Source organism: Hyalella azteca, unplaced genomic scaffold (genome assembly GCF_000764305.2).
Source record: "Hyalella azteca isolate HAZT.00-mixed unplaced genomic scaffold, Hazt_2.0.2 contig8032, whole genome shotgun sequence".
Classification (NCBI taxonomy): domain Eukaryota; kingdom Metazoa; phylum Arthropoda; class Malacostraca; order Amphipoda; family Hyalellidae; genus Hyalella; species Hyalella azteca.
The window spans coordinates 73,358-101,291 of record NW_025938138.1 but is presented as its reverse complement, the minus strand read 5'-3'; the positions used below and the strand labels follow the sequence as shown (position 1 = coordinate 101,291).

Sequence of the window (27,934 nt, the reverse complement as noted above, 5' to 3'; positions counted from 1 at the left end):
AACCTGCTAACGAACTGAACGGGAGGCGGAGTTTGCGCCTTAGGGATGCAGAAACCATGCATGCAAAACATTATAAGTATTATGATGTGCAAATGTTTTTTCCGCTGACAAGACGCATCCAATGAGTGGAAATCATACTCTTAGAATGTTGCTATGTCATACATTCATGCGGTTGGGAGGATATAGGGTAATTATAGACAGTATTCACACTCTTAATAGTAAAAAGTTGTATTAAGTCAGAGACCGGTAAGTGGTCGCTTATTTATTTAGTTACAATCAATAATCTAAAATGTTTTAATTGTAAAAAACAATACCTCTGGTAAATTCTTCGAAAGCTTCTAAAAACTCATCAACAAAAATGGAAGAGTTGTGTTGCTGGCAGACTTTACTATGGCATCACATAGGAAGCTGTCACACAGTCCCAAATTTTCTAAGCTTCATCACCAACAAAGTATAACTTTTTGATCATAGTAAAGTTTCTTAATTGACAAACCTTCTAAAGATGGCTAGGATAGAACAACGTTCGTATCCGAATTACGAAGGATGAACAGCAACCTAAACACGGGGCAGTCGGACACAAATACAAAGAATTCACCAGCGGCGCCCGCTACCACGAGAGAATGCAATTCGTCCGGCCTACGGAACACGCAACTCCAAAACTGAGACTCGGGCCTATATTTTCAAAAAAAAGTTATGAGATCGTAAGTTCATCAGCCAATCATTGACGACCTTTCATGCAAAATCCACCAATCATAGACAAGAAAATAGAGCGTATAAGTACTTATGTTCACTTAGCGAGTTTTGAAAGTATGGCCCTCGAAGTCCGATACCACAGCTCCGTGGGTGCGCTCTAGCACACTGTCCACGTCAACATAAAACACCTATTCCGACTAGCTGAGACACTGTCAGAAAGCTTCCATTGAAGGGTGCTTACTGATGAGATGGCAGCAAGCATTCTATAAGAACATAAATGAATTTCAACGCTTGCTGAAGCCTTTGAGGAGAAACGTCGATTGTGGTAAATTATTGAACAATTTGGTAATGCGAGAAGCACAACTCGTCATCGTGACGCATTTGTGCGATATTGATTCATTAAAATGCAGACGGGAAAATCTTTTTCTAAGGTCATCGATTGATTTCGTTGCAGTGAATCTTAATGTTCTTTGAACATTTGATGAGCGTCACAGCCGTAGTTTTAATGATGTGTCAAGCCTACAGTTTCTCACCTACGTCACAAATGCACTGGTACGCAAAATAATGTACGTACTGATAATCGAAATTTGTTTATAGGAATAACTAAATTTTACGAGAATATTCAGGAGCAACCGTTTAATTTTAATGTCGTAGTCAAGCTATCGTTATACGCACGCCGATGAGTTGTCATCACTAAAAGGCTCTTGCAATGCTGCTCGCTCTTCCATCTTTAAATTTTTAATCAAAAGTAGCAAGGTATTTTACTGGTATAAGTCTTTAAATTACATCTTGCTCTTGTTTGTCTGAGGATCGTCGACAGAGGAGAGTCTAGCAAAATGTTTGATCTAGGGAAACTTGAAAGTCGTTTTCCATGAAAAGCATAAACCTACCATTATAAAAAATACTATCAACTAAAAATAAATGCATTAAATTTGTGAATCTATCCTGATCTTTCGTTGTAGAATTTTGCCGATTACAGATAATAGTGAATATTTTACTGACAAATAGAAGAATGATTGTATGTGATCCTCAAGCATCACATCGAGTTATTGGTGATGAAAATGAGTCATCACTGTAAGCAGCTTCAGTTCTTTCCAGACTCGACGCATTGAGCTGATCGAGGAACATCCTTGCTGTCACCAAACCTAATGTGGGCATCACTATTTAACGAGTGGTAGTGGTAACATTTAGCTTAAATATATCATTACCATCCAATAACCGTGCAATTTGAATTGCTACAAGCACACTCCTAAATGAAATAATATACAAAACTTTTAAATACTTTTCCCGAATAACCGACGCATAATTATAATCGAACATCCATTTGCGAGGAGTTTATGGTAAGAAAATCTCGGTAGTTTCCGTTATATTGTCTTGAAGAATCTCTGGAAGAGGATAAGGCTCAGCACCAGGCTGACAGCGATTCATCTTATACACCTCATAAAGACGTAGAAACTACGTAAGTTGCACGCCATGTTTCCTTAGCAGATGTGCACGCACGCTTGTCTTTCTCCATGACCGATAAGGACAACATGGACAACCGTGAGGTCGAGTCTCTCTGTGTATCTTGTAGTGTCGTTTGAAGTGATGCAAGTGTTTGATGTGTGTCAGACACACTGGACACTTGTACACTCCTTCAGTTAGTTCCAGCGACGGCAGGTCGAGTGCTTCGAGTGTTCAAGAACGTTTTAACCCTGTACCGCCTGACATGAGTAACCGGAGCAATATTGTCACAAGCCTACTTCCCAAAAAGGATAAGTTCTAGTGATGGAAAAGGATAGGTTCAAAATGGCTTACACTGATGGTTGCCGCCACGTACGACAACTTTAAAATGTTTTCTTTTACGTACAAAGGTCCTCAGGTTGCTACACTCAATAGTTTACGTATAATTTAAGTTGAAAGTTACTTTAAAATGTTCTCTGTTGCGTACAAACGTCCTCAGGTTGCTACACTCAATAGTTTACGTATAATTTAAGTTGAAAGTTATGTTCCCGGAGAGCGACATACGGCGGTAGCGGGTTAAGTGCCGCGACCTCATAGAACTGACAAGTGGCGGAAGGCGTGAGAAGTGCCTACTGACGACTGGAACTTTTAGTTTACGCATCTCAAAACCTTCCTTGCCAACCTAACACTGATAAGAATATTTAATTTGACCGAAAGAAGACGACAAATTGCAAATTGAGTCATAAATAGATTGACATGAACACAAACTCGGTAAAACCTTAGAATAATTTCATGTACGCCATCAATAAGCTTAGGTTACAAAGAGATATCGTTAGATTGCAAATTAACATTCCATTGGAAACGAGCCACCTCCAAGTTACGAAAAACATCAAACAAAAGATGAGAAGAAATTTACAATACGAAATAGTTTGACGACATGCCGTCACGACATCATCTTGACGGCACGTCTCGTGAGCGACAATCGTCATGATTTCCGTTCAATATAATTAACTGAATTCTGTTAAATGATATATTACTTGAGAAATTGTAATTTTTTGAACGCTTGTCTGATAACAATGTTGAACCTCTTGCCTAGAAACAATGCATGTGTGATTGGTAAGTATAAAAAGATACATATATTGATCAAGTGTTTATTACTTATGAATAAATATTTTCAAAACATGAGAGATCGTTGATAGAATTATACTTAGCGGCGCAGAAGCACCGATGCACTAGCGCGTCTTCTTCAACCCGATCGGCATCTCAGAAACAAGTTGCAGTATATACTACCACACGTTCTGTAATATGCAGTCTATACCACACGTNGAAGAATCTCTGGAAGAGGATAAGGCTCAGCACCAGGCTGACAGCGATTCATCTTATACACCTCATAAAGACGTAGAAACTACGTAAGTTGCACGCCATGTTTCCTTAGCAGATGTGCACGCACGCTTGTCTTTCTCCATGACCGATAAGGACAACATGGACAACCGTGAGGTCGAGTCTCTCTGTGTATCTTGTAGTGTCGTTTGAAGTGATGCAAGTGTTTGATGTGTGTCAGACACACTGGACACTTGTACACTCCTTCAGTTAGTTCCAGCGACGGCAGGTCGAGTGCTTCGAGCGGTACCGTCACCACAGCGCTCAAGGATCCAGATGAAGACGTCCGTCGGGTGGCGTTCGAGGTGTTAGAAGAAGGGATTGTATCGCGGTGAGTATTTTCCGTCAATTGATGTGCGAGTGGAAGTGTTGTACGGCGTACGCTGCCTGCGATAAGGGGGAACGCCACTCCAGTCTGACCAAAAACGGAAGGCTGGCCCTGTCGAGGCCACGGCTCACCAGAGTCCAAGTTTTCCAGGAGCTGATCCAGAGGCAGACCATCGTCCACCTAGGAACACGGAGTTGCCAGTAGTGAATATCAAGCAAATAATATCCAGTGAAAAATTATGGGAAATTGTTTAATGATGAGGATGATGTGAATTCATGTCGAAAACACTACCTTGTGGTTGACGTCACTTCACGGCAAAATCAAGCCTATGGGTGGCAAAAGGAAAATGCAAACTCCCCCAAAGACTTTAGTCACAGCGCGCTTTACGTTTAGGGTTTTTTCCATTACAAGAAACAAAAATAGCAATGATAATTTGCAATATCAAGTTAGTATTTAGTGTTTCTTTCCAGGAGGAATCTTTCCACAGCACACGGTGTCGCGATGAGTGAACTTCAAGCTACGGAGTTACAAATAACACAGGTGAGTAACACTTTAAAGTTACCGTATTATCATAATTACGTTATTAGATAAGCCAAGTGTTCATTGACTAAATAATTATATCATTACTTACTCGTATTGTTTATTACACTTTAGGTGATTTTTCTGTAGTGCACTAAAGTGCTTTTTCTGTAGTGCTAACTCGTTGAAAATGCATCATGATCATAATGTTGGGCTAAAACAGTTTTCGAGAGAGGCTTTCAAAAGTGTGAAACAGACGCAGACAAAACCAAGAGCACGCGACCGAGTAAACTAGGAACAATGAACACAAGCGACCGCCGCGCATGCATGCAGCCTCGCTGCGCACCGCACGGGCGCGCGGTTTGTGTCATAGCTGCACACTAGCGTGGCGAGTTAATTAGATGAGCGGGGTAAATGCAGCGGTGCTCCAATAGTATAGAAAATTCGCTATGAATGTGAGTTATGCAAGTATTGTAGAGCCCTTGTGTCTCTAATCTAAAATTATAAATCGTTTACTAGTCGTAGAAAGTCATAAATTGAGAAGGCACTAAACTTAAGAAGCAGCGTTGGCCCCTCAGAGAGAGGAGGGAAGGACACGAGAAAAGAAACCAAGACCCTGGAACAAGAGGTCGCTTGCACGATGAGTCGGTCTGCCGCTTGATACACGGACTACGGAAGAGCAGGTAGTCTTGCCTACAGCAACAACCCAACCTTAAACAACCGGGACGAACAGTCTAATACCGCGAGCTGAGGTGGGGAGTTCAAGAACGTTTTAACCCTGTACCGCCTGACATGAGTAACCGGAGCAATATTGTCACAACATACTTCCCCTACTTCCCAAAAAGAATAGGTTCAAAATGACTTGCACAGATTGTTGCCGCCACGTACGACAATTTCAAAATGTTTTCTTTTACGTACAAACGTCCTCAGGTTGCTAGACTCAATAGTCTACGCATAATTTAAGTTGAAAGTTATGTTCCCGGAGAGCGACATACGGCGGTAGAGGGTTAAGTGCCGCAACCTCATAGAACTGACATCAATAAGCTTAGGTTACAAAACTTAAGAAATAGTAACTTTTGGAACGCTTCTCTGATAACAATTGTAAACCTATTGCTTAGAAACAATGCATGTGTGATTTGGGAAGTAATAAAGAAATACATACCGTATATTAATCAAGTGTTTATTACTTACGAATAAATATTTTCAAAACATGAGAGATCGTTGAATGAATTATAATTAGCGGCGCAGGAGCACCGGTGCTCTAGCGCGTCTTCTTCAACCCGATCGGCATCTCAGAAACAAGTTGCAGTATATACTACCACACGTTCTGTAATATGCAGTCTATACCACACGTCCTGTAATATGCAGTATATACTACCACACGTTCTGTAATATGCAGTATATACCACACGTTCTGTAATATGCAGTCTATACCACACGTCCTGTAATATGCAGTATATACTACCACACGTTCTGTAATATGCAGTATATACCATGCGATCTGTCGAAAACGTCCTACCATTGGATCTAAGAGAGGGGGAGTTTACCCTGGAGACCTTCAAGAGACAACTGGACGTGTTCCTTGGCACAATCCCAGATCGACCTCCCCTGCAACACTACCAGCGGCGAGAAGCAAGCAACAGCATCGTGCATCAGGTGGCCCAAATGAGGGCTGAAGCTCGATAATCAGGGGCGGCGATCCATCGTGGCCTGGGACTGCTACGTCCCAAATAAATCCTAATTAAGGATCAAAGGACAGAATCTACTTTTACGAAGATACACGTTTGCGAGCGCTTGCACGTATGTCTTCCAAAAATCTCAGAACAAATTTCACACTTGACATTCATTGAATTCACTCCCACAATCATATTCGAACTTAGGGGATTTAGTAAAATGTGCCTTGGGCAGAAATATGACGAGCGAGTCCTTTCGCCTACATTTTGCAATCGATGAAATAATCGATAAAACTTAAGTAACTTATGTTCGGTTTGACGTAAATCGCTGCTCTGGGCCTTTATTTTCGCGGAACGTAGAGTGGGCGATGAGATCTTTGTGAGTTTTCAAGTGAACGTTGAGGTTTGACTTTTGGCTGGTCCTCGGTTTGACGTAAATCACTGCTCTGGGCCTTTATTTTCGCGGAACGTAGAGTGGGCGATGAGATCTTTGTGAGTTTTCAAGTGAACGTTGAGGTTCGACTTTTGGCTGGTCCTATAGGCGCAGATGAAGCAGGGGAAGGGCTTCTCGCCGGAGTGGACCCGGTAGTGTATCCTGAAGACGGTTTTGTCCCGACACCAGAGCTCACACAGCGGGCATTGATACCCCGTACCCTGCTTCAGACTCAAGAAGTCCAGGAGGTCGAATGACAGCACGTCTGATGAACTCGAAAACTTACCCGGGGTCTTCGAATTATTTGCCTCAAGTTCATGCTTATCAGACTTTCTTGCGGTTTCTGGCGTACAGAAGTTGGGCATGGCCAATATGTCGGGAGCAGAAGCATATTCCATGGGAGTAGTCAAGTGTGAGACGCTAGGGAGCTGAGCGGTGTCGCTACTTCTTGCCGTCTGCGGTAAGAACATGGACAGTCTGTTACTTCTTAACCTCCGCACTTATACTCTCTTCGTACCACATGTATTCAGCAAATATAAACGTATTACCAAAAAAAAACAGATTTATCTCAACTCATGAATAACGCTTATGGAAAACGTGGTCATGGATTGACTGCAGCATACCCTTCGAAACAGCTTTATTCAAATGTCATTTTTGTAAATATTTTCATACGAAGAAGTAAAGAACGTAAATTAGATATCTAATCATGTATCGTACTGGAAAGCGAAGCTCATTCAACATGCATCACTCGAGAAAATGACATTAACGAAACAATAGCAAATAAATTAAAATAGTGCATATAGAAATGAGTGAACACTTTACTCCGATATCTCCCGACCCACAAAGAGAACGATCGCGTTTCCCACCAGCAGCCGGTCAAGCTTATTCCACGTCTCCGTTAAAGCGATGCATTACTGCAGAACAAATCTGCATAACCTTCACTGAAAACAAATCGGGCGAGTTTCACCTTCACCATCTTGCCATGGTGATTGTATCGCATAAATGCAAAGACGACCTAAAGCAAGGGCTGCACTCATAGCTAATATTGCGAATTATACAGCGATTGGGCGCTATCGATAATCCAAGAAGCAGCAGAACGCCTTCGACAGGCATGGCAAAGCTACGAACCAAGCACAGAACGTCTTTGTTATCCTTGGTATTAGTTTCGGACGTAGCAGTCCCAGGCCACGATGGATCGCCGTGTCCGAACAGAAATATGGCCGGGCCCAGTATGCGTCGACATTAGTATGAGCCTGGGTAACTTCTTAAACATCTTTCAAAACAGTCATTAAACATTGAGGGTACACTGTTATGCGCCATCATTAGAAATACGAACAAGGCAATCGGCCACGCTAATTGAGGGAAGAACAAGCGTTTTGTCTAGCAATCCTGCCAGCGGCTGGTGCCAAAACCCTGGGCGAAACCAGCGATTAAAGTTACTGCTAATGATAGAGTAAAGTTTGAGTTGTTGTAAGAGTGACGATGAGCATCTGGAGTCAATGCAGACATCGCAATTTGATATAGCGTTAACAGAAATGTGCAATAACTTCAATTAATATGGCGACTACAAATATTTCATAGGTGCATAACAAACCGTCGTGACGGAAATAATACAAAATATTACAGGACTTCTGCCTCCATTGCAAACACTGCAGTTCAAGCCGAGCCATCTTTTGCAAGATGGCGGCGCGACATATCTCTATTTAACGATTGGTGGTGGTAACATTTAGCTTGAATATGTATGTCATTACCATCCAATAACCCTGTAATTTGAATCGCTACAAGCACACTCCTAAATGAAATAATAAACAAAACTTTTAAATACGTGTCCCGAATAACCGACGCATAATTATAATCGAACATCCATTTGCGAGGAGTTTATGGTAAGAAAAACTCGGTAGTTTCCGTTATATTGTCTTGAAGAATCTCCGGAAGAGGATGAGGCTCAGCACCAGGCTGACAGCGATTCATCTTATACACCTCATAAAGACGTAGAAACTACGTAAGCTGCACGCCATGTTTCCTTAGCAGATGTGCACGCACGCTTGTCTTTCTCCATGACCGATAAGGACAACATGGACAACCGTGGGGTCGGGTCTCTCTGTGTATCTTGTAGTGTCGCTTGAAGTGATGCAAGTGTTTGATGTGTGTCAGACACACTGGACACTTGTACACTCCTTCAGTTAGTTCCAGCGACGGCAGGTCGAGTGCTTCGAGTAGGAACAATCCCCCTAGGAGCGCGAAATCCCATAGACTTCTGACGAGCACAGACACCCGTCAGAAGTCCCCCCTGAGGGGGAAATTTGCAATAACATCAATTAATATGGCGACTACAAATATTCCATAGGTACATAACTAACCGTCGTGACGGAAATAATACAAAATATTACAGCACTTCTGCCTCCATTGCAAACACAGTTCAAGCCGAGCCATCTTTTGCAAGATGGCGGCGCGACATATGGACGCGGAGGTCGCTGGACTGGATGGTGCGGTAGTGGCAGTGGGGGCAGGCGTAGGGCTTCTCCCTTGAGTGGATCATATAATGACGCCGGAACGAATATTTCTCGGTGAGAATTTTCCGGCACACCGGACATTGGTAAAACTTTTCGTTGGTAACGTGCTGCTCGAGGTTCAACTCTTCAAACCGAGGCAGCGGTCTCGACGAGTCGTCGAACACAATAATGGAGTCCTTTTGGTTCCAAAAATCAATCGCCGAGTCTCGCGTCAAGTTCGAGTAGAGAAGAGTTCGCGCAGTCGTCGACGATCTTGGCGCCCCACGAGAGAGCCGTGATGGCTCTTCCTGCACCTAGTGCAACAAAAATTCTGTAAATCTACTAGCTTCGCAGTATCACTTTCAATATTGTTGCAAATTAAACTTTTCTGATGGGAACAAAAATGTTCGAATTTAAAATAATTATGCGTGTACGGATTTCTCACACCAACTTCCTGATCCCGAAGAACATAAATTCGATCAATAAAGAAAATTCATTTTAATAATTAGTAATAATGTATCTTGAAGCATTCTCTAGTTCACTATTTACTCGCATAATGAGCCGCTAAATCCATTTACAAAAAACAGCGCGCGTTTCCCTACAAAACATGACAAGTTACCCCATATCCTCTCGTGCTATTGGCAGGAAATCATTACACACTCACAATATCATGATGCTACGTAATTAAAACAGGAAAACGTAATCAACCAACCAGTAATACGCCTTATGTAATACTACATCAATACACCCTACGAAATTCTAAATTAACATGCATAAGGTGATACTAAACGAGCGCCCGGCGCAGTGAGCCCTCGCTGGGTAGGCTAATACGACATTCATCAGTGAGTAGGTTGTCGTATCATCACTCACAAATGAGATACGATTGTTGTGATATATCAATGTTTTAGCATTAATATTAAAGACCTTTTTTATATTTGTCATGCCGAAATCGCAGATATGACGATTCTAAGCAATCAGCAGCCAGTTTGTCCATTCTGTAGAATCAGCGTTTCGTTGCCGATTCCGTGGAATAGTCAACGATTTGCTGAAAATGTGGAACTCGTGTCGACCAGTGCTGATTCCGTGGAATCGGCAGCCGATTCCACGGAGCCGGCAAGCTATGTTATTACTGTATTTCGGCCTTAGTTATAAATTTCTGCTATTTTTATTTTTTGGAGATGATAGTCAGAATAGAACAAACAATGTCGAGCGAATTCGCTTTAGATTTAATAACCAGAGAAATCAGTACACACAAACGAATCGCAGTACAGTCATGAATCCTAAAAGACGAGTTCTTTTTGTAATTTTTTGTTCCTACATTTGCCATTCCTAGGATGGCAATGGGAGTGGCACAACGCGCCGCTCTTCCTGCACGCACAGCGCCCAGAATCTCACTTTGTTGTGCAAGAACACTTGCAAATCCTTATCCCTCAGTGGCAGACTGAAGGGATGCAATATAGCGAAATGGCTGCATAATGTTGCTCGTTTCTGATAGGCTGATCAGCTGACTATCTGCCTTCTCTAGCTGATATCTGGAGCAAGCTGCCTCGATCATTTCATGTTTTGTTGAAACTTTGTACCATACGCTGGTAGTAATGTCGTAAACTACACCAGGAATATTTCTACAGTCTAGTCGTCCACGATCGAATTTGGAAGCCAGGAATAAGACGCAGTCTCCCACAGCAAGAGGATGCTGGATAGCGTTGCTCGCTTCAAGTATTTTTTTTTCCTGCTCTTTGCTTGCCCGCTCGCAGCCTTGTCACGGCACGCCCTTTTCGTCTTGATGTGCTTTGAGAAAGCATCTGATATTCCTATTGCTCTTTCTTCAGTTTCATCAGCCTGATCTTGTTCCCCGGCAGCGACATCTTCTTCCTCAGAAACTTCAGCTTGTTCCTCAGCAGCCTCCATTTCATGGATCTCCCTGAGAGTCGCCTGCCTTAAGTTGTTCCTCTGTTATGTGTGCGAGAACGCCTGCAGGTAAGACCGTTTCCTACAATCCTAGTCTTGGTTTCTGTGCGAACAAAATCTCAAACGGGGACGTGTTCTGCAGGTGTCTGTGCGGCGAGCTGTTCCTCTGGCACTACGCGAATTGTAGGCCATCTGTCCACGTGGTATGGTTTCGGCAAGGGCTTCTTTCTCTGACATGCCTCGCATGCAGCCAAAAAGAGGGTCACTATCTTCATTGGTACGTTTGCGTATTTGGCATCAAGAAATCTTTTGGTTTTCCTTTCACCGCCGTGACCAGTCGACACGTGAGCTTCGTAGATTATGTCGAAGAGCTCGTCCCGAACGGCAAGGTATTGAAGTGGATCAGCTTCATTTTTTCGCCTCTGAAACAATAAAAAGTTAACAGAGATAATGAAACTGATTTTGTTCAGGATGATGGTGTTGTTGCTGTTGTCCCGTGTGCGTTTGTGTGTGCTTCGGTGGTAAGGTTAGGTTAGGCTAGGTTGTTGTGTGAAACACGTTCACGACGACGCCAATGTTAATATTTCACTTGAAAATCTTGTTTTTGATGATGATGACAACGACAACAGCGATCGATGACTAAAATTTGTGAGCGAACAAGAGAAAGAAATAGGCTCACCTTGACGATTTTCATGACACCGCCAACTTGGACGACAGCAAATTTCTCCCGAAGATAGTAGAAGGATTTGGATCTTTCACTGCCACACAAGGTTGCAAGCATTGAGCCGTATTCTTCTCGACTAGGCACTTTGTATCTAGAAAGCTTTTCGAAGGCCACTTTTTCTTGAAATCGAGCCCGATGGTTTGCTGCATCCGCTTCCATAATGCTGTCTTCGCGGGCACTGATCTAAAATGTACAATCACAAGCAATCAACAGCTCCAATAGTCGGTTATGCGAGAACATTTATAACTGATAAAAAGGCCGAAATACAGTAAAAACATAGCTTGCCAATCCCACGGAATATGCTACTGAATCCAAGGAATCAGCAGTGGTCGAAACGAGTTCCACATTTTCAGCAAATCGTTGCCTACTCCGCGGAATCAGCAACGAAATGCTGATTCTACAGAAACGGCAAACTGGCTGCTGATTTCATAGAGTCAGCAATTCTGCGATTTCAGCACGACATATTCCAGTTCTTGATGTGAAATCGGACAGCGTTAACATAGAAGTCGTATACTTTTCAAAGCAATAGTAATAACGAATGAAATTTTGGCACACTGATATTAAAATTAGCGACCTAATTCCTTTTCTTCAAAAAGATATTATCTGCCAGTCCCTATGCGTATCACAGTCTGATGAATTATTATGTGGAGGCTGATGCCTCATCATGTGAAGGCTGTTAAAGCGCTACGTTCAGCACCACTTCTGAGCCGACTTACAGGGTCCTTCAAAAAAAGTATCTGATTTCAATAGGCTTTTGCAAAACTCATACGACACATACAGAACAATTAATTTTATTTGTGAATAGCTTATTTGATGCCATTTTATATCACTTAGTACACTTTACTTGGTTTTGAAAATTATGTTTAATAAATGATGTCCCCCATTGTTAAGACATTCACGCTTTCCCTGAATTGCCCATAGCTCTTGGCAATGGCTGCCACTTCCTGCTTAATGGCATGTTTTAGTTCTTGCAGATTTCTGGGACGATATTTGTACACTTCAGCCTTTAGGTAGCCCCACAGAAAGACTCACACTGCTCGCCGGTCCATGGAAATGTTAAGAGAGTTGTTTTCTGGACGTCTTGTGTCTTTAAGAGGAGACATTTCCTAGCCCCCACGGTCACCCGACTTATCACCTTGCGATCTCTTTCTGTGGGGCTACCTAAAGGCTGAAGTGTACAAATATCGTCCCAGAAATCTGCAAGAACTAAAACATGCCATTAAGCAGGAAGTGGCAGCCATTGCCAAGAGCTATGGGCAATTCAGGGAAAGCGTGAATGTCTTAACAATGGGGGACATCATTTATTAAACATAATTTTCAAAACCAAGTAAAGTGTACTAAGTGATATAAAATGGCATCAAATAAGCTATTCACAAATAAAATTAATTGTTCTGTATGTGTCGTATGAGTTTTGCAAAAGCCTATTGAAATCAGATACTTTTTTGGTCCATGGAAATGTTAAGAGAGTTGTTTTCTGGACGTCTTGTGTCTTTAAGAGGAGACATTTCCTAGCCCCCACGGTCACCCGACTTATCACCTTGCGATCTCTTTCTGTGGGGCTACCTAAAGGCTGAAGTGTACAAATATCGTCCCAGAAATCTGCAAGAACTAAAACATGCCATTAGGCAGGAAGTGGCAGCCATTCCAAGGGAAGTTACACGAAGAGCTATGGGCAACTTCAGGGAAAGACTTCGTGAATGTCTTAATAATGGGGGACATCATTTATTAAACATAATTTTCAAAACCAAGTAAAGTGTACTAAGTGATATAAAATGGCATCAAATAAGCTATTCACAAATAAAATTAATTGTTCTGTATGTGTCGTATGAGTTTTGCAAAAGCCTATTGAAATCAGATACTTTTTTTGAAGGACCCTGTATAAGACACAGTTTTCCCATGCGAGCTCGATTATTCGCTATTTGTGAGTCAGCTAAGATGCCGAACCGCCAGTAATTTGGAGAGAATAGATTATTAGTTAGTTTTTTTTCGGCAATTTATTTCTTATGTGAATAAATGTTTATGATAGAGATTTGTTTTCCAAAAGATGTTTTTTGTATCGATTCCAGAAACCAGTTAATAAGCACCTCAAGACCGCGTATCCTTTTACTGTCCTAAAGGATCTCCATAAAAATTCTTTACTGACTGACTTGAATTACTCTATAAGCTCACAGGGAGTCCCTCCCGCTCAGGGTTGACATACTCCTACGGTCGCTACTGCCCGGTAAATAGTCGTTTTTTTTCTCTTATATTAGAAAAATATTAAGCAATTATGTCTACCAGCTTACTGGCTCTAGCCGACCGCCTGCCAGACAGCGGCCGCCCAGCACCGCTACTAGCGGGGCGACAATAAGAGTTATGATAACAAGACGAGGCCGGATGGCGACCGAGATCCGATCTTAGCTCGCATTTTTGACAATAATGATCCTTACGTCCTTCGTAGCGAGGTGAAGACAAATAATTACTCACGGATCATCAATTATTATCGTGAAACAAACATGTGGTTTTGGATAATGTGAAGAAAGAACAGATGCAAAGTTACGTGGAGACTTGTTGGGCACGGCGAACTCCAGTACTAAAATTCGAACTTTCAAAAGAGAATTTTCTTCTCCACTGGCCTCAGGGCCAAGTTACGTGTAAGAATAAAATTTAAATTCCCAATGTCAGTTCGGTAGTATAAGGAAATATCTTCAGCCAACTTATAGAAAAATGGACTATTTTGAAGCACCGCATCGAAGCAACCCACACAAATCTCGTTGCGTACGAGGTTACAATCAATGTAATCAGTCATGAACGAGGTGCATGTTGCAAGTCTTGTTTGCAACGTAATTGGATGTCCCCACAATACAGGTTAGCTAGCGCGTCGCAGGACGATAGCTGTATAACATTCCTGGTTCAGGAACTGACCAGCATGTGCTTTAATTGAGCTACTTCCTCGTATAATGAAAACAATACCAATACATGAATATACAGTGGGGGGAAATAAATATTCGCACACTTGAAAAATCGTATTTTAATGTATGTAAGTACACAAACTTAACAGGAAAAGTGATTTAAATTATGTATATGCATTGAGATTTAATTTCTTTTGATAGTATTTTTGAATACTATGCGTCTCTATACATAATTTAAATCACTTTTCCTGTTAAGTTTGTGTACTTACATACATTAAAATACGATTTTTCAAGTGTACGAATATTTATTTCCCCCCACTGTATACCAATGCTATACAGGCATTTCAGACTCAAGTCCAGGAACAACTAACGGCCGATTGCCCCGTCACTGGTCACTGAGTAATATTGACGCACAGAAGACACAAAAGAAATACAGAACCTCAAATACAGAAAAGAAGGATATTTTATGAATTGTGTACATTAAATAATGTTCAACAGGGACCAAGGTTGAAGAAATAATTCATAGATTTGCAAAAAAAAAAGAAATGCAGAATAAAGCAGCTCGTTACCAAAATCAACTCTTCCTCACATACCACCCCAAGGACCGAGAGAGCGCGCACCGAATGAAACCAACACCGTAAATGAAAGCTTATAGCTCAGGGAGATCTTGTGGGCAGGGTGGCCCAGTGGTTAGGGCAGGGGGGCCCAGTGGTTAAAGTTCAGAGTACCAAAATTGGCGCAGAGAGGCGCGGGTTAGATCCCAGCTCTGTGCGCCAGTTTCTGGTCAGGCCGGGAGGCAATGAGGCCGGGCGGTTAAGCACAGCAGAATTGTAGCAGTGAGTTGCGAGTTCGAGACCGCAAAATGCTGTGAATGTTCTGCGATGTTAAGAATCGGCGACAGGCCTACGGCCTAATAATATACGGCTGTCGCCGTAGGCGACAGGCCTACGGCGACAGCCTAATTTCGCTGAAACCACTATTATTATTATTATTATTTGTGCAGGTCGTGAGTGGCAAGCAGAATTGTCAGCACATGCAAGCAGCAACAGAGCTGTTGTGTGCCCGTCACGAAATAGTGCGGCAACAAGCAAGGGTGGATGAGACTGTGAGACGTGAGGGAGATGTGAGATGTGATAGCATGATGCGGCGATGCGAGAAGTCTATATCATTATTATTTTATTTCACAGTTTTAGAACAAATTTTTGACTTCAGAAAAAACTACTCAAGCTAGAGAGATAACAATCGACAAGTATATATATATAATGCTCACAAAACACTGTTGATCACTAGCTTGGGCACCTGAAAATGGACAATAAATTGAACAATATCCTCTCATCAAGTAAATCCATCATCATGTTTTCCATACGGTAGCAAGACGCCCTATCAGAAGTCACTAGATAACACACTCATTTATCAAGAAGCCTTCAGTGAGCTAAATAGGAAATCAGAAAGTAAGATACTCAACAGATACACAAGGAAAAAATATAGGAGAAAGTAAATTAGCAAATACTGACCAATTAGATATTCACATCAAATAGTAGGGGATTTTTATTAGGGTAACAATTATAAAATTAATCAAATAAACATTTTTGACAAATTAATTCAAAACCTGGCTACTCGTGGCACCTTCTGGTGGCCGTAGAGTTTAAAAATTATCTGATTGGTCATTTTTGCAGCCAATAAAACAATCAGTTAACTTACCAGCTGTTGCTGCTGCTGAGTGCAGAGGTAGCTTGATGGCAGCGCCGGCTCCTGGCCTTCTCTGTGACCATCATCAGCCTGTACAAGGGACTCCACTTATATCAATAGGCAAAACAATAATCATAACAGAAGTTTATTGGTACAAGTTCATTTTGAGAATTTTGAAAATATTAGGTACCTTTATTTAGTAATTTTTTAGAAGTCAACAAAATTGGTAGGTACGTAGTCAATAGAAAAAATGTGAGAAAATTTTAGAATTTCAAATAAAAATTTGGTATCAGACTGCAGCATTGTTTGGAAAATGCGTTCGTTTTGCACATCTGTTACGAACTGATATGATATATTCAGCTCAGAGCAAATGCCAACAGAATATATTCTGCAATTGGCAGAAGATAGATTTTCAAACAATGTTTTGCTCTTTTTGACTTTTGCATTGTTATTTGTACATAGATAACTTATTAGACATGCGCCCACAGTAGCCAGCAGTTAAAGTTTATGTAAAAATAAGAGAAGAAGCATGAGAATAATTCATCAGGTCAAGAAGGATATCATTGCCAAGTATAAAAAGATCACACCAATGCCTATACAGTATCCCAAGTGGAAATTAATAAAACAGGCTCTTCTTAAAAAAAAACCTACATCATAAAAACTTCTTAGGAAGTAGCAGAGTAATGCTGACAAGGAAGCAATGCTGCATAGATTATGGAGGAGATGGAGAAGCATAGTCAGCAAGTCAAAGTGATAGTGGAGCATTTTTTAAGAAAGCGCAACAAATAAATACCTACATGGGTTTAGGGTCCCTAATAAATTAATCCAGTTTAACTCACCACACTCCCAGTAGTGTTGGTGGTGAAGGAGCAAGTTAAGATAAACTCCTGCTCATCTTGTATTCCAATAATAAAAAGAAAAAGAAAATACTGCATTGATACAACTAATGCAGTTAAAGAAGAAGCGTTACTCCCAAAAAAGTCTTCCACAACAGAGATACCTTTACCTGTATATTGTTCACTTACTGAACATAAATTATTAGTAAGAAAGTCTTACTTGGTGCTGGCCTAGCAATTCATTCATGAATTCTTGATTGTCATCAGCTTGCTGCAAGTGTTTCCTGTCTTGCAAGATGTCGTGGATGTCAGTAGCGGAGTTGGAGTCTGTGAGGTAAACTGCATCCAGCTCCAGAGGTTCCTGCTTCACAGCTTCACCTATGTCATTCTGCTCACAGAAAGATTTCATTAGCTTTTTGCCATTTCAGTGAATTAAATAATAGGAATATTTGTAAGAGCATTGAACAACAACATCTAGCCCTCAAAACTTTTACACTGTAAGGAGAAAATATACCATTCCACCTAGTTAATATAAGCTGTCAAATTCATTCAAAATTTGAAATTTATAACAGAGTTTTTAGAGAAGTTAAAGCGGAAGTAAAGAAGTTAAAGTTCTCTACCAAAAATTTATAAAAAAAATTGACACCTTCATTTTGCATATCTTAAGTAAGAACTCCCATTTCCCATTTTCCCCCATTTCCGGGCCGTCGATCCCCGTCAGGGACTTGCCCTCCCCAGGGTCCCACACCAGGCACGCCCTCTGGTGCCTCGCCATATTGGCGACCGACAGCACCCTGTTGCACCCCGGGCACTGAGCAACCCTCCCCCTCCTGGCTCTCACCGGCTCCTCCCCCCCTCCCTCCACAACCCCTATTGCACCTCCCGCACTGTCTCCTGTCTCCCACTCCACTCGCTCCACCCATACACGTCCTCTCATGATTCACTCTCGCACCCTCCGTCTCAACACTCATGCCACATATGCTACATACAAACCTCACTCGCTCCGCAGCTACTCTATGCATGCGCTTCTGGTGGTTGGTCAGGCCCGCCTTACTTCGGCAGACGTTCCCACACCCCTCATTTCTACACACCCAGTCATTCATTCTCCTAACATTCCTGTTCAGTCTCGCCACATTTGCCTCCCAAACGTACTCATGCCCTCTCTGACATTCCCACTCATACAAATGCTCCATGCGCTCTTTCACCATGCTGGAGAAAAACTCACCAATTCTTTGGGTGCATCATCATCAGCTTCTTGAATCTCTTCATTCTTGAGCTCAATCTCATCATCTGATAGTTGTGCATTAGAGTCTGACTTTGAGGTATCATGTGAAATGTCTGGAGGTTGACTTGGCTCTTTATCACTGCTATCGCCAGATGGTAGGATACTACCTTTACTGACTACTACAAGATCATTATTCCTGGTACATTTATTGCTAGATGATGGGCTTGTTTTATCCCTTCCTGACTCTTCCTGGGTGCTTGTTTTCCTCTTGCTTGACTCTTCTTCACTTGAGCTGGAATGTTTCTGAGATGAGGCACAATCATCCTGCCTTCTCCTCTTGGCTTCACTACTTACAATATTATCGTTAGTTCTCTTTTCTCGGAACACTCCTGTTGATTTGGCTTCAGCAGGTTCTTCATCAGGCACGGCCAAACCTTTAATCTTCAAACACTCGGCAGCTTTGATCAGACCAGATAGCTTCTCCTGTACAACATTCACTTCACCAACATACATGTAACTGAGAAGCGATTCAAGATCTTCATTCTGGATGTCTTTCAAAACTATCACTGGATGCTTGCAATGAGTTTGTTCAAGCATCTGTTCAAAATATTCGCTGCATGTTGACAAAATGAGTTTGTGAACAGGATAGAACTTTCCATCACAAGCCAGAGTTACATCCGTGTAGCATTCCTGGAGAAAAGGATCCCAATCAGAATTTCAATAATCTTAAACCAAAGACTTCAACATAAAACATTCATAAAAGTAGTTCCAGAGTATTAACAAAATATGCTAAAAATTTACCTACATGACAAATTTAAAAATGAGGAAAAATGAGCAAATGCTATCAAGCCATTAGTTTTTAATGTAAATTTTTCATTTAAAACACCATACCGTAAAATGGGGTAACATTGACCACTTTTTTTCAAAATGATGCCATTTTCTTACTAGATAAGTTAAACTTAAATTGAAACATGCAAAATACAGGTCTATACTCTAGCTTTACTTACCATAAATTGATGGCTCCTGCCTCTCATAGTTTTGATGTAATTTCAAAAAAAGTGATGGTCTTTGTTACCCCGGCTCATGGGGTTTTTTTGACCGGGTGGTAAAATCAATTTTATTTTTTTTTTTGTAAAATAACTCCAAATAACTCCAGGTTGTGGTGCATTGTAGTAAAACTCTTCTAGTTACATATGCAAAAGACAAATTTTAGGAAAGTGTCATAGTTTGCAAATGGGGGGCGCTGCCCCCCAATGGGCAAAATGTGACCACCTAATGGCAGCCGTGACACGGCTGGGGGTTTTTGTTAAAAAAACAAAAAGTGGTCAAAGTTACCCCGCCGGTCAAAGTAACCCATTTTATGGTACTGGGAACTAATGTAAAAAAAAAAATAAAAAACTTTTAAAAACCATGTTTTCTTAACGGACAATAAAGAAAAACACTTACTCTTGAATAACATTAAAGTTATGTAAAATGTTATGCAATGTTATACAAGAGTAAATGTTTTTTTATTTGTTTTATTTCATCATTTTTAGTGTTGTAAAAACCAGAAACACATGGTTTTTAAAAATGCTTTTTATATTTATTTATTTTCTACTTTTTAGTTTAGCAATTTTACCATTCAAATCAATTTCTAGGGTTGGCAAGTCTGGATGTTTGACAAAAACCTCAATTCCCAACCATGATATTTCAATTTTTTTCACTTTTTTATTTTTTCTAAAAAAATTTTTTTTTAATCTTTACTTCTGATGATCAAATCTTGAATTGTTAGGCAGCATAAGCATGCATGCCAAATTTCAATTTTCTAGGATGTTCAGAAGAGCTCTAAATTAAGGTCTGAATTTTTGTTGACAGACAGACAGACAGACACGAAACAAAGCTAAGAAAAACGTGGTTATAAACAGGGTTTGTACTGGTATTAAGAAAAAAATTCCATGACTTTTCCATAACTCTCCATGACCAATATAATTTTCCAAAACTTGTACCATCAACCGGGGCTACTCAGGACGATTTCGAACATTTTTCATTCATAACTTTTTACCATGAAACATTTCATAAACAAGTTTAGGCTCATTTTAAAGCTCTTTGCAAGGGCTATCACATGGTTCCTCCAAAAAATTCCATATGCTATTCGTAAGGTGCCAGAAGCAAAAAAAGAGTCTCCCGAGTAGCCCCGTCAAACGGGGCTACTCGGGACACTTGCAATAAAACTTCATTTTAAAACATTTGAAGCATGCAGAGTGTACTCATCCATTACTAACAGTACTCTGAAGTCCTCCTCTTTCATTGTAGATGATGTAGAGGTAGAATAAATGATATTTTCTGTGATTTTTACTTGTTTTTCCTTTATTGATATGATATTACCATAAACTTTAATTCCCGTCAACTGGGGTGACTTTGGCCACATTTTTTATTTTGTTTTGAAAACAAAAACGGTGTGGTAAACGCCAGGGTTGTAAACAAGGTCATAAACGCCGGAGTGACTTTGGCCATCGTTTATGACCCCGCTTTTGTTTGCAAAACAAATAAAAAACACGGCCAAAGTCACCTGGCGGCCGAAGTCACCCCAGTTGATGGTACCGTATTATTGATGCGATGTTACTGTATTATTGATGCAATATTACCATATTCATGAACATGCCATTGAGCATTTACAACAACCTTGTCCACTGCAAGCTTCATATAAGCAGCCTTATAGCATTTTTTCTGTATCTGTAAGCTTACAGTACGGCTTGTAATTTCACACCATTTTAATAGGGTTAAGTTAATTTACTATAAAAAAAAATTGTGAAAAACATACCTGAAACAGAAAGGAATGTTTTAGTGACAACCATCATATGTTTTGGAGAAATAAATCATAGTTCAGGTCAATTACTTTTCATTCTATGATGCCTGGTGCACAATTCTATACCTATATGACATTCTATGCACAATTTTGTAATGACCGATGATGCACTAATTTTTCGATGAGTGAAATTTTTTTTGCTGAGCAAGGTAAATGTAATCAATATTCTTTGTTTTTAATAAATTTTTTTCTTAACTGGAGCCTTTGCTAACTGAGGTTCTACTGTAAATGCGTTTTTGGGGGTATCCCAAATAGCCCCGGGGGGGTGTCCCGAGTAGCCCTGCAGTGCAGAAATGGCCACCATTTTTTTGGGATTGAGGTATGTAAATTCTGCAAATAAAGTTTTCATGCTGACACTTGTCTGCCACTTTTTTCAAAGCCAAATTTTTTAATACAGCAAATATTTTTTTTACTACAGACCTTAACAGAAGTAACTTTTCAAAATATCGTTTTTCACCATTTTTTTCAGGAATTTTTCAAAGCTAGTAAATGTAGTATTTTTTTACTTCCTTTATACTACATAGATAGGAAAAATGTTGACGTTTACGCCACTATATTTAGTTTTGCAATATTCCAATTAGTTTTGCTACTAAAATAGTTTTACACTGTGTCGGAGGACTGTCCCGAGTTACCCTGCCCATCCTGAGTAGCCCCGGTTGACCGTATATTGTAATCAATATATAACAAATAGTCAAATAGTTGTAGACTGCTTATAGCCTTATAAGAATTAGCTAAACTTCTAGCTATATATATATATTTACACTGTATTGCAACACTTGATGCCTTTGTACCAAAAACATGCAATTCATTGGAACCTAATATACATTAAAGGCAACAAGTTTATATTCCAATTTGTCATAGTACATTTATACTAAACCATGAATAACAATACCTCAAAATAAATTAAAGACTGCCACTCAATATATTTAAATGTATAAAAAATAAAAAATAATAAATAAAATAAAATAAATCATGATTTTTTTTTATAAAAAATCAAATGATTTAATCACATTACTTAATCAGTTTAATTTAATCATTTCCAACCCTGATTTAAAACTAGAAACAAAACAATTACAATTATAAGACTATATATAAAATAATTAAATGCAGTGAATGGATATAAAATATTTGAATTGTGCACATGTTTATTTCAAACAGTGTTAGCTTTTCTCATAACTTAAGTCTCATTTCAAGTCATTTGAGGTTTGTTTGGTTATCATTTAGTTTATGTTTAGTAGGTATAGGTTTATTGGTCTGACATAAATGGGAACTGTGCACTCAGTCACTACGTCGGTGTGTATAGAGGGTAGAGTCTGGTAGATTTATAGACATAAAACTAGTGGTATTGATAGTGTTGTGCACCATGCTATCAGCTACCTCTCTGAGTATCTGTTGTGTGACTCTTCAATGTTTAGAAGATCTGCATTCCTGAAGTGTTTTTGTATATTGAAGCCAGTAAAATAGTTAATATTTAGCTCGTGACCTTGCTACATATAAACTTTACAAAGCTAATTAATAGACTAATCAATAATTATTTACCCAAAAATCCCAAAGTGGTGAACACCACCAGTGTGGAATTCCAGAGGGGTAATATATTAACTGGTAAACATAGCAAATCGGAAAGCAGGACCCAAAAATCTGGAACGTCCAGCACACTTCCACTTTCAGTCCATCATCATCACTGATGAGTCTCTGCAAGATGCCACAGCTGTTTCATTGAAAAAAACAGCGCTTGCATCATAACAGTAACAAGAATCCAATCAATGCTTGAACGCGTCCAACGTAACAGTCACAAGAATCCAATCAACGCTTGAACACGTCCAATGTACTGTCACAGGGATCCAATCATCGCTAGAACGTGTGCAACGTCACAGCCACTGGAATCCAATCAGCGATAGAAAGCTAGAAGGGACCGCCTCAAATGCACACCATGTTAACGCACTGATGCTAACTTAATGCGTAACGCTACAATTCTTGTTTCAAGAGCGTAGTAATACAATAGTGTAGTTATGTCATTATTGATGGAAATCGCAAAGAATAACATTTTCGCTATGTACACTCACTCACAAATACATGAAAAACTGCCTATGATTCAATCGACAAATACAAAACTGACCACTGATGCAATAAGCTGAGACATGGAAACTCCTACTGTTACAATCAGGATTACCAACTCAACGAAAAACATAAACAAAGAAGGTAGCAGGCCGCAGGGACACCAACCATCAATATACTCATTTGAAAAAAATGATAGATACGAATTCTTCTATATTACAAATTTATCAGTAACTGGCATTCAACAGAATGGTTTAATAACCTTTGTAAATCGTAAATGTTATACATGCAGAATCAATCGTGTGCAACAGCCAAAGTGGCGGGAACGATGGTTAGTGTTTACTGTTTCCTTGTTAGTTCTCATTAAGCAATCGGTGTGTGAGGTAACTGAATTAACTGCAGATAAAGCTCCCAAACTTGGAGACAATAATTGAGTGAAAACTTTACGTGATATATTGTGAGCCTGCTCAAGTTTAATAATGAAGAAATCACAAGGTTCACAGAATCTAAAGGTTTGAATGCTAAATTTTTGACTTTCGAGTACTCTATTGACTATTGAGTCTATTCTAGTCAGTCAACTGTGAAGTGTCATGTTGTTTGTTGTGCATTGCCTTTTCTTTGAGAAGTTTCTCCAACTGCCGATGAGTTTCTCCTCAATTTGAAAGCTGAGGTAACGAATAGGTGCCATAAATTTTTTTATATTAATTTGAAACTATTATGTTGGGAGTAAATAGTATTTCCTTCTGTAGATCCATCCCTCTTGCTCATCTGTGACTGTGAGTGACGCGTGCAATTAACAATCTTGCATGGGACCTTCTCTGTGTTGCCTGACTTGATGTTCATATGATCATAGCTACTGTAACCGAAGCCAATTTCTGACAGCCTGCAAACCTGTTTCTAGTTGCCTGGAACGTTTTTTTTTACAGCGGAACGCTTTTTTTACGTGAACCACGAATTTTAGAATTCCAGCCTGATACACCACCTTGGCCATTATTGAAGGCAATAAGTGCCCTTTTTAGCCATCCATTATGGTGTATATATTGTTATTGTTAGTAAGCTAATGGCAACATAGCTATATAACCTTCCAAAAGACAAAAAAGCTGAAAAAAATAATAAAATAAATCATGAAAAAATTAAATAAAATCATTGATTATTTATTTTTTAAATTTTTTTAAATAAAAAAATCACCAACCCTGAATGATTGTTTGCAAAGTGCGAACCACAATTTTTTCAATCAAACAAAAATTTATGACTTTTGGGCTGTGAGATTTCATACCTACCTACTGAAATTATATGATATTATAGCAAAAATATTTCAGAAAAAATAGGACTTTTCCAGCCCTGATGTCCATGCCTGTGTTAGCTGTTAGCAAAGAAGTGCAAGCCACAATTTGTTCAATTAAACAAAAATACATGACATTAGACTCAGTGTGGAATTCTGTATAGGTAATATATTCTCATGTCAATATAAGAAAACGTATCAAAATACCAACCCTACCACCGCGTTACACCACCTTCCACTGCAATGAAAATTGACGAACTGAGCTCATTTGAAAATCGCGCGTGGTTTGAAATCCAATCCCGTGTAGCCAGCAACTAATCAAGTTAACTAGTTGTTCATCTGTAGGCTATCGGACACATTTTTGCAATGAATACGTTCTAAAATAAAAAAAAAACATCCAGCTTCGTAAAAAATTCTCACGATTGGACATCACCCACAAAGTTTTCGATTTCACACAAAATTATGAGATAAACTTCAACTCTTTCACTGCATACCGTACATTCACATGGAGTTTTCTTTTTGCTTCTCACAAGACGGTGTCACACACTTATGTTTTGGTTGTGTCTAGTTTGATTTCACAATAAATAGACTTCATTCACATTCCATTCTGAGATTTAAATGATTGAAAGTTTTATTAAATTATAAAAACCTATTTATACTTTCCAGATTTGAATTTTTTACCCTATTATGTTGAATTTATCTTGATAAATTGACTTCAAATTCTGAATGATTTTGTCTGCCATCCCGCGTTTTCGAACGTTTTGTGTCTTTTAGAAAATTTTTGTTGTTTAATATGGGAAACTATTTCATTATAGAAAACATAGAGCACGTACGGTATAGTGCATTAATAATACAATTTAATTCAATAAAAATTAATTTTTAATTTAAAAAATATAATCAGATTTTCAATTCAACATTTTTCTAAAAGAATTTAATTCTACAGCATGTACCATCTAGTGTATTAAATAATAAATTTTGATTTAGTAAAATTGAATTTTATTTAATTTTTAATTTAATTTAATTCTACAGCTTCAACCGGTAAAAATGAGCATCATAGGAATCAAAGTAAAACGGTCGTTCATACATCACAAATTGAATGACATTGGCTGGATTTGATAGGTATTTTATTAATCCTGTTTATATATAAGAACGGAAATGACGCTTCTATTTCAGAATGATAATGGAAATGTTTCTACTATTCCAGAAACTTTTCTTGAATACACTTCCAAAAACTAAAGTTCTGTATTCAATGGAGTCTTTGAAATGACAAAATCATTCAATTTAAAATTTTTAGCTATAAGAGTAAGATCGTTATTTGTCAATATGAGGAGCATTCCTTCGTCATTCCTAAGGAGCTGTAAGAAAAAATTCGTTGTTTTTTATGTAAAAGGATGTTTTTCAATTAATAGAAATGCAATAATTGATTTTTGGAAATACGATGTTAAAATTAACGATCCATATTAGAATTCAAAGTCGTTTTCATTCGTTTGATCAGAAGTTTTCGTTCGTTTGATCAGAAGTTTTCAGTCGTTTGATCAGAAGTTTTCGTTCGTTTGATCAGAAGTTTTCGTTTGTTTGATCAGAAACAGAAAAAGTTTTCGTTTGTTTGATCGGAAACAACATAATTATTCATTCTCTTGCATTAAGTATACAAACAGTTAGTTAATTCGTAATTCGTATACAACCGTATACGAATTAAGTAACGATTGATCATCCCGCTAGATCACCGTTAGCGGGAAAGAAGCAATTCAATTCAGTAGCACGTTAGCTGACGTGTTATGAAGTTCGTCTCGTCTGAACTCTGAATTGCGTGTTTAGTGTGCATGATGAAAAACTCTGCCTAATGATTACTTAATGAAGTTTAGTTCATTGCGCTCAACTTAAGAGACAAATTTTCAACTAACTAATACTTTTTTATAAGTCTAATTTTAATTGTTGAGTGATAGGTGCAGGTTTACAACTTCCAAGTGATTAGGTACTTTATAGAAACTGAGCAAGTTAGCGTGCCGCCGTGCGTGTTTTAAGCCTTTAAGAAGTTCATTTTTTGCCTCAAATAACGATGTCGGATAGAAGAAGTGGTCTTGGTGGATCGAAATAATATATGAACCTCCGAAATTAGAATTCCATCCTGAATTTAGACTAGAGTCTAGACTCTAGACTCTAGAGTAGCTAGCAAGATTTAATGACTACTGAAATTATATGATATTAGAGCTGCAATATTTCAGAAAAAAACTCAGACAGTAGCCTGAGTAGGACTTTTCCTGATAGGCTTACTTGACAAGTTGACAGAGTCTTGCTGTCCTGTGACTCCTGTCCTCTGGAGTCTGGACTCTGGAGAATATGTGGGCCTACGCCGCCTACCTAAATGTTTAACAAGAAATAACAAGTACTAGACAACAACTTGGCATTTACAAGGTTCTTTTATAACATAATATATGTTAGAAAACAAATCATTAGATTAGTCCATCTTTATACTTACTTTCTCTCGCAGATTTGATAAAACATTGAAGAAAGCTGCTCTGTGGTTGTTCCATTTTAATGAAAGAAGGCCACCACAATTCATATCAAGAGCCACGGAGGTTACCGTGTAGTAATCAATTTGGCCAATGTAAGATGTAGTGAAGATAATGGTGATGGTTAAGACACGAATGGGGCGCAAACAGATTTTAAATTTGTTTAAAATTTCAATTTCGTACACATCCTCGCCGAGACGCCAACCTTGCGAATGAACAACTCGCTATATTATGAAAATACGTGCAGGTGCAGGATCCGTACTTTCGGAAGAAGAAATATAAGTTCTTCATTTATTGAAGTAGATGTATACGTAAATATAGAAAGCAATTTACATCATTTTCCGTTTTTCCGTAAATTGAAAAATATTTGAGAACAAATTTGGAGTTCGTGTTGGGGGATGACTCTGATCTACTTCTTCTTCTTCTTCTTTTCAAGGTGTCCACGTTGGGTGGACTGAAAGCCACAGGACAGCCACATGGATGACCGTTGGGCCTGAGAGCTTATGTTATGTTGGACTTCTTGGTAAGGAAAGCTGGCCTCTTTGTCCTTGTTTGTACAAGGTCAATAGAGGTGATGGATGAGCTTGATAGCATGTAAGAGAGAATTTACACATGACATGGATAAGTTACATGCACACGGAACACAGATGACTGTATGCAGTCACTCGGAAAAGTTGCACATGACATGATCATTGCTCCTCAGAACTGAGCACTAGATTCAACAGTTAAGTTAGATATATTTATATACATAGAATGACATAGATTATGCATGTACACAAACATATACAATATACATAGATACACTTGTACATATATAAGCTTCATTTTGATATTTTGGCACCTATCTAAAGTTCACTGAGCCTCCCTGATTTCAAAATGAAAACAGTAAAAAATTGAAAGATTTTCCTTTGCACATCATTATTATTATATATAGCTCCACAAAGTAGGGGAGCTATATTTATAGTGGAGGGCGTAGGGATTTTTTTTGGCTCGAAATTCACGTTC

The 27,934-nt window shown here is 39.2% G+C and overlaps 1 protein-coding gene across 7 annotated transcripts; it reads right to left on the bottom strand.

Moving 5' to 3' along the window:
* Positions 1 to 771: 771 nt before the first annotated feature.
* On the bottom strand, positions 772 to 27,319 carry LOC108676197 (longitudinals lacking protein, isoforms H/M/V). Of its 7 annotated transcripts, XM_047881455.1 has the most exons (7): positions 26,896 to 27,319; positions 18,235 to 18,924; positions 17,230 to 17,397; positions 16,186 to 16,263; positions 11,549 to 11,776; positions 6,572 to 6,924; positions 6,047 to 6,458 (listed from the first exon to the last, which is right to left on the bottom strand). In XM_047881455.1, exons 1-7 carry the CDS (start codon positions 26,977 to 26,979, stop codon positions 6,341 to 6,343), a joined length of 1,719 nt encoding a protein of 572 aa, XP_047737411.1. In that variant the 5' UTR covers positions 26,980 to 27,319; the 3' UTR covers positions 6,047 to 6,340. The 7 variants fall into 7 exon arrangements, with proteins under 7 accessions (XP_047737415.1, XP_047737414.1, XP_047737411.1 ...); XM_047881459.1 differs by lacking the exons at positions 6,047 to 6,458; positions 6,572 to 6,924; positions 11,549 to 11,776 and adding exons at positions 772 to 2,327; positions 3,721 to 4,024; XM_047881460.1 differs by lacking the exon at positions 11,549 to 11,776.
* Between the last annotated feature and the right edge of the window lie 615 nt (positions 27,320 to 27,934).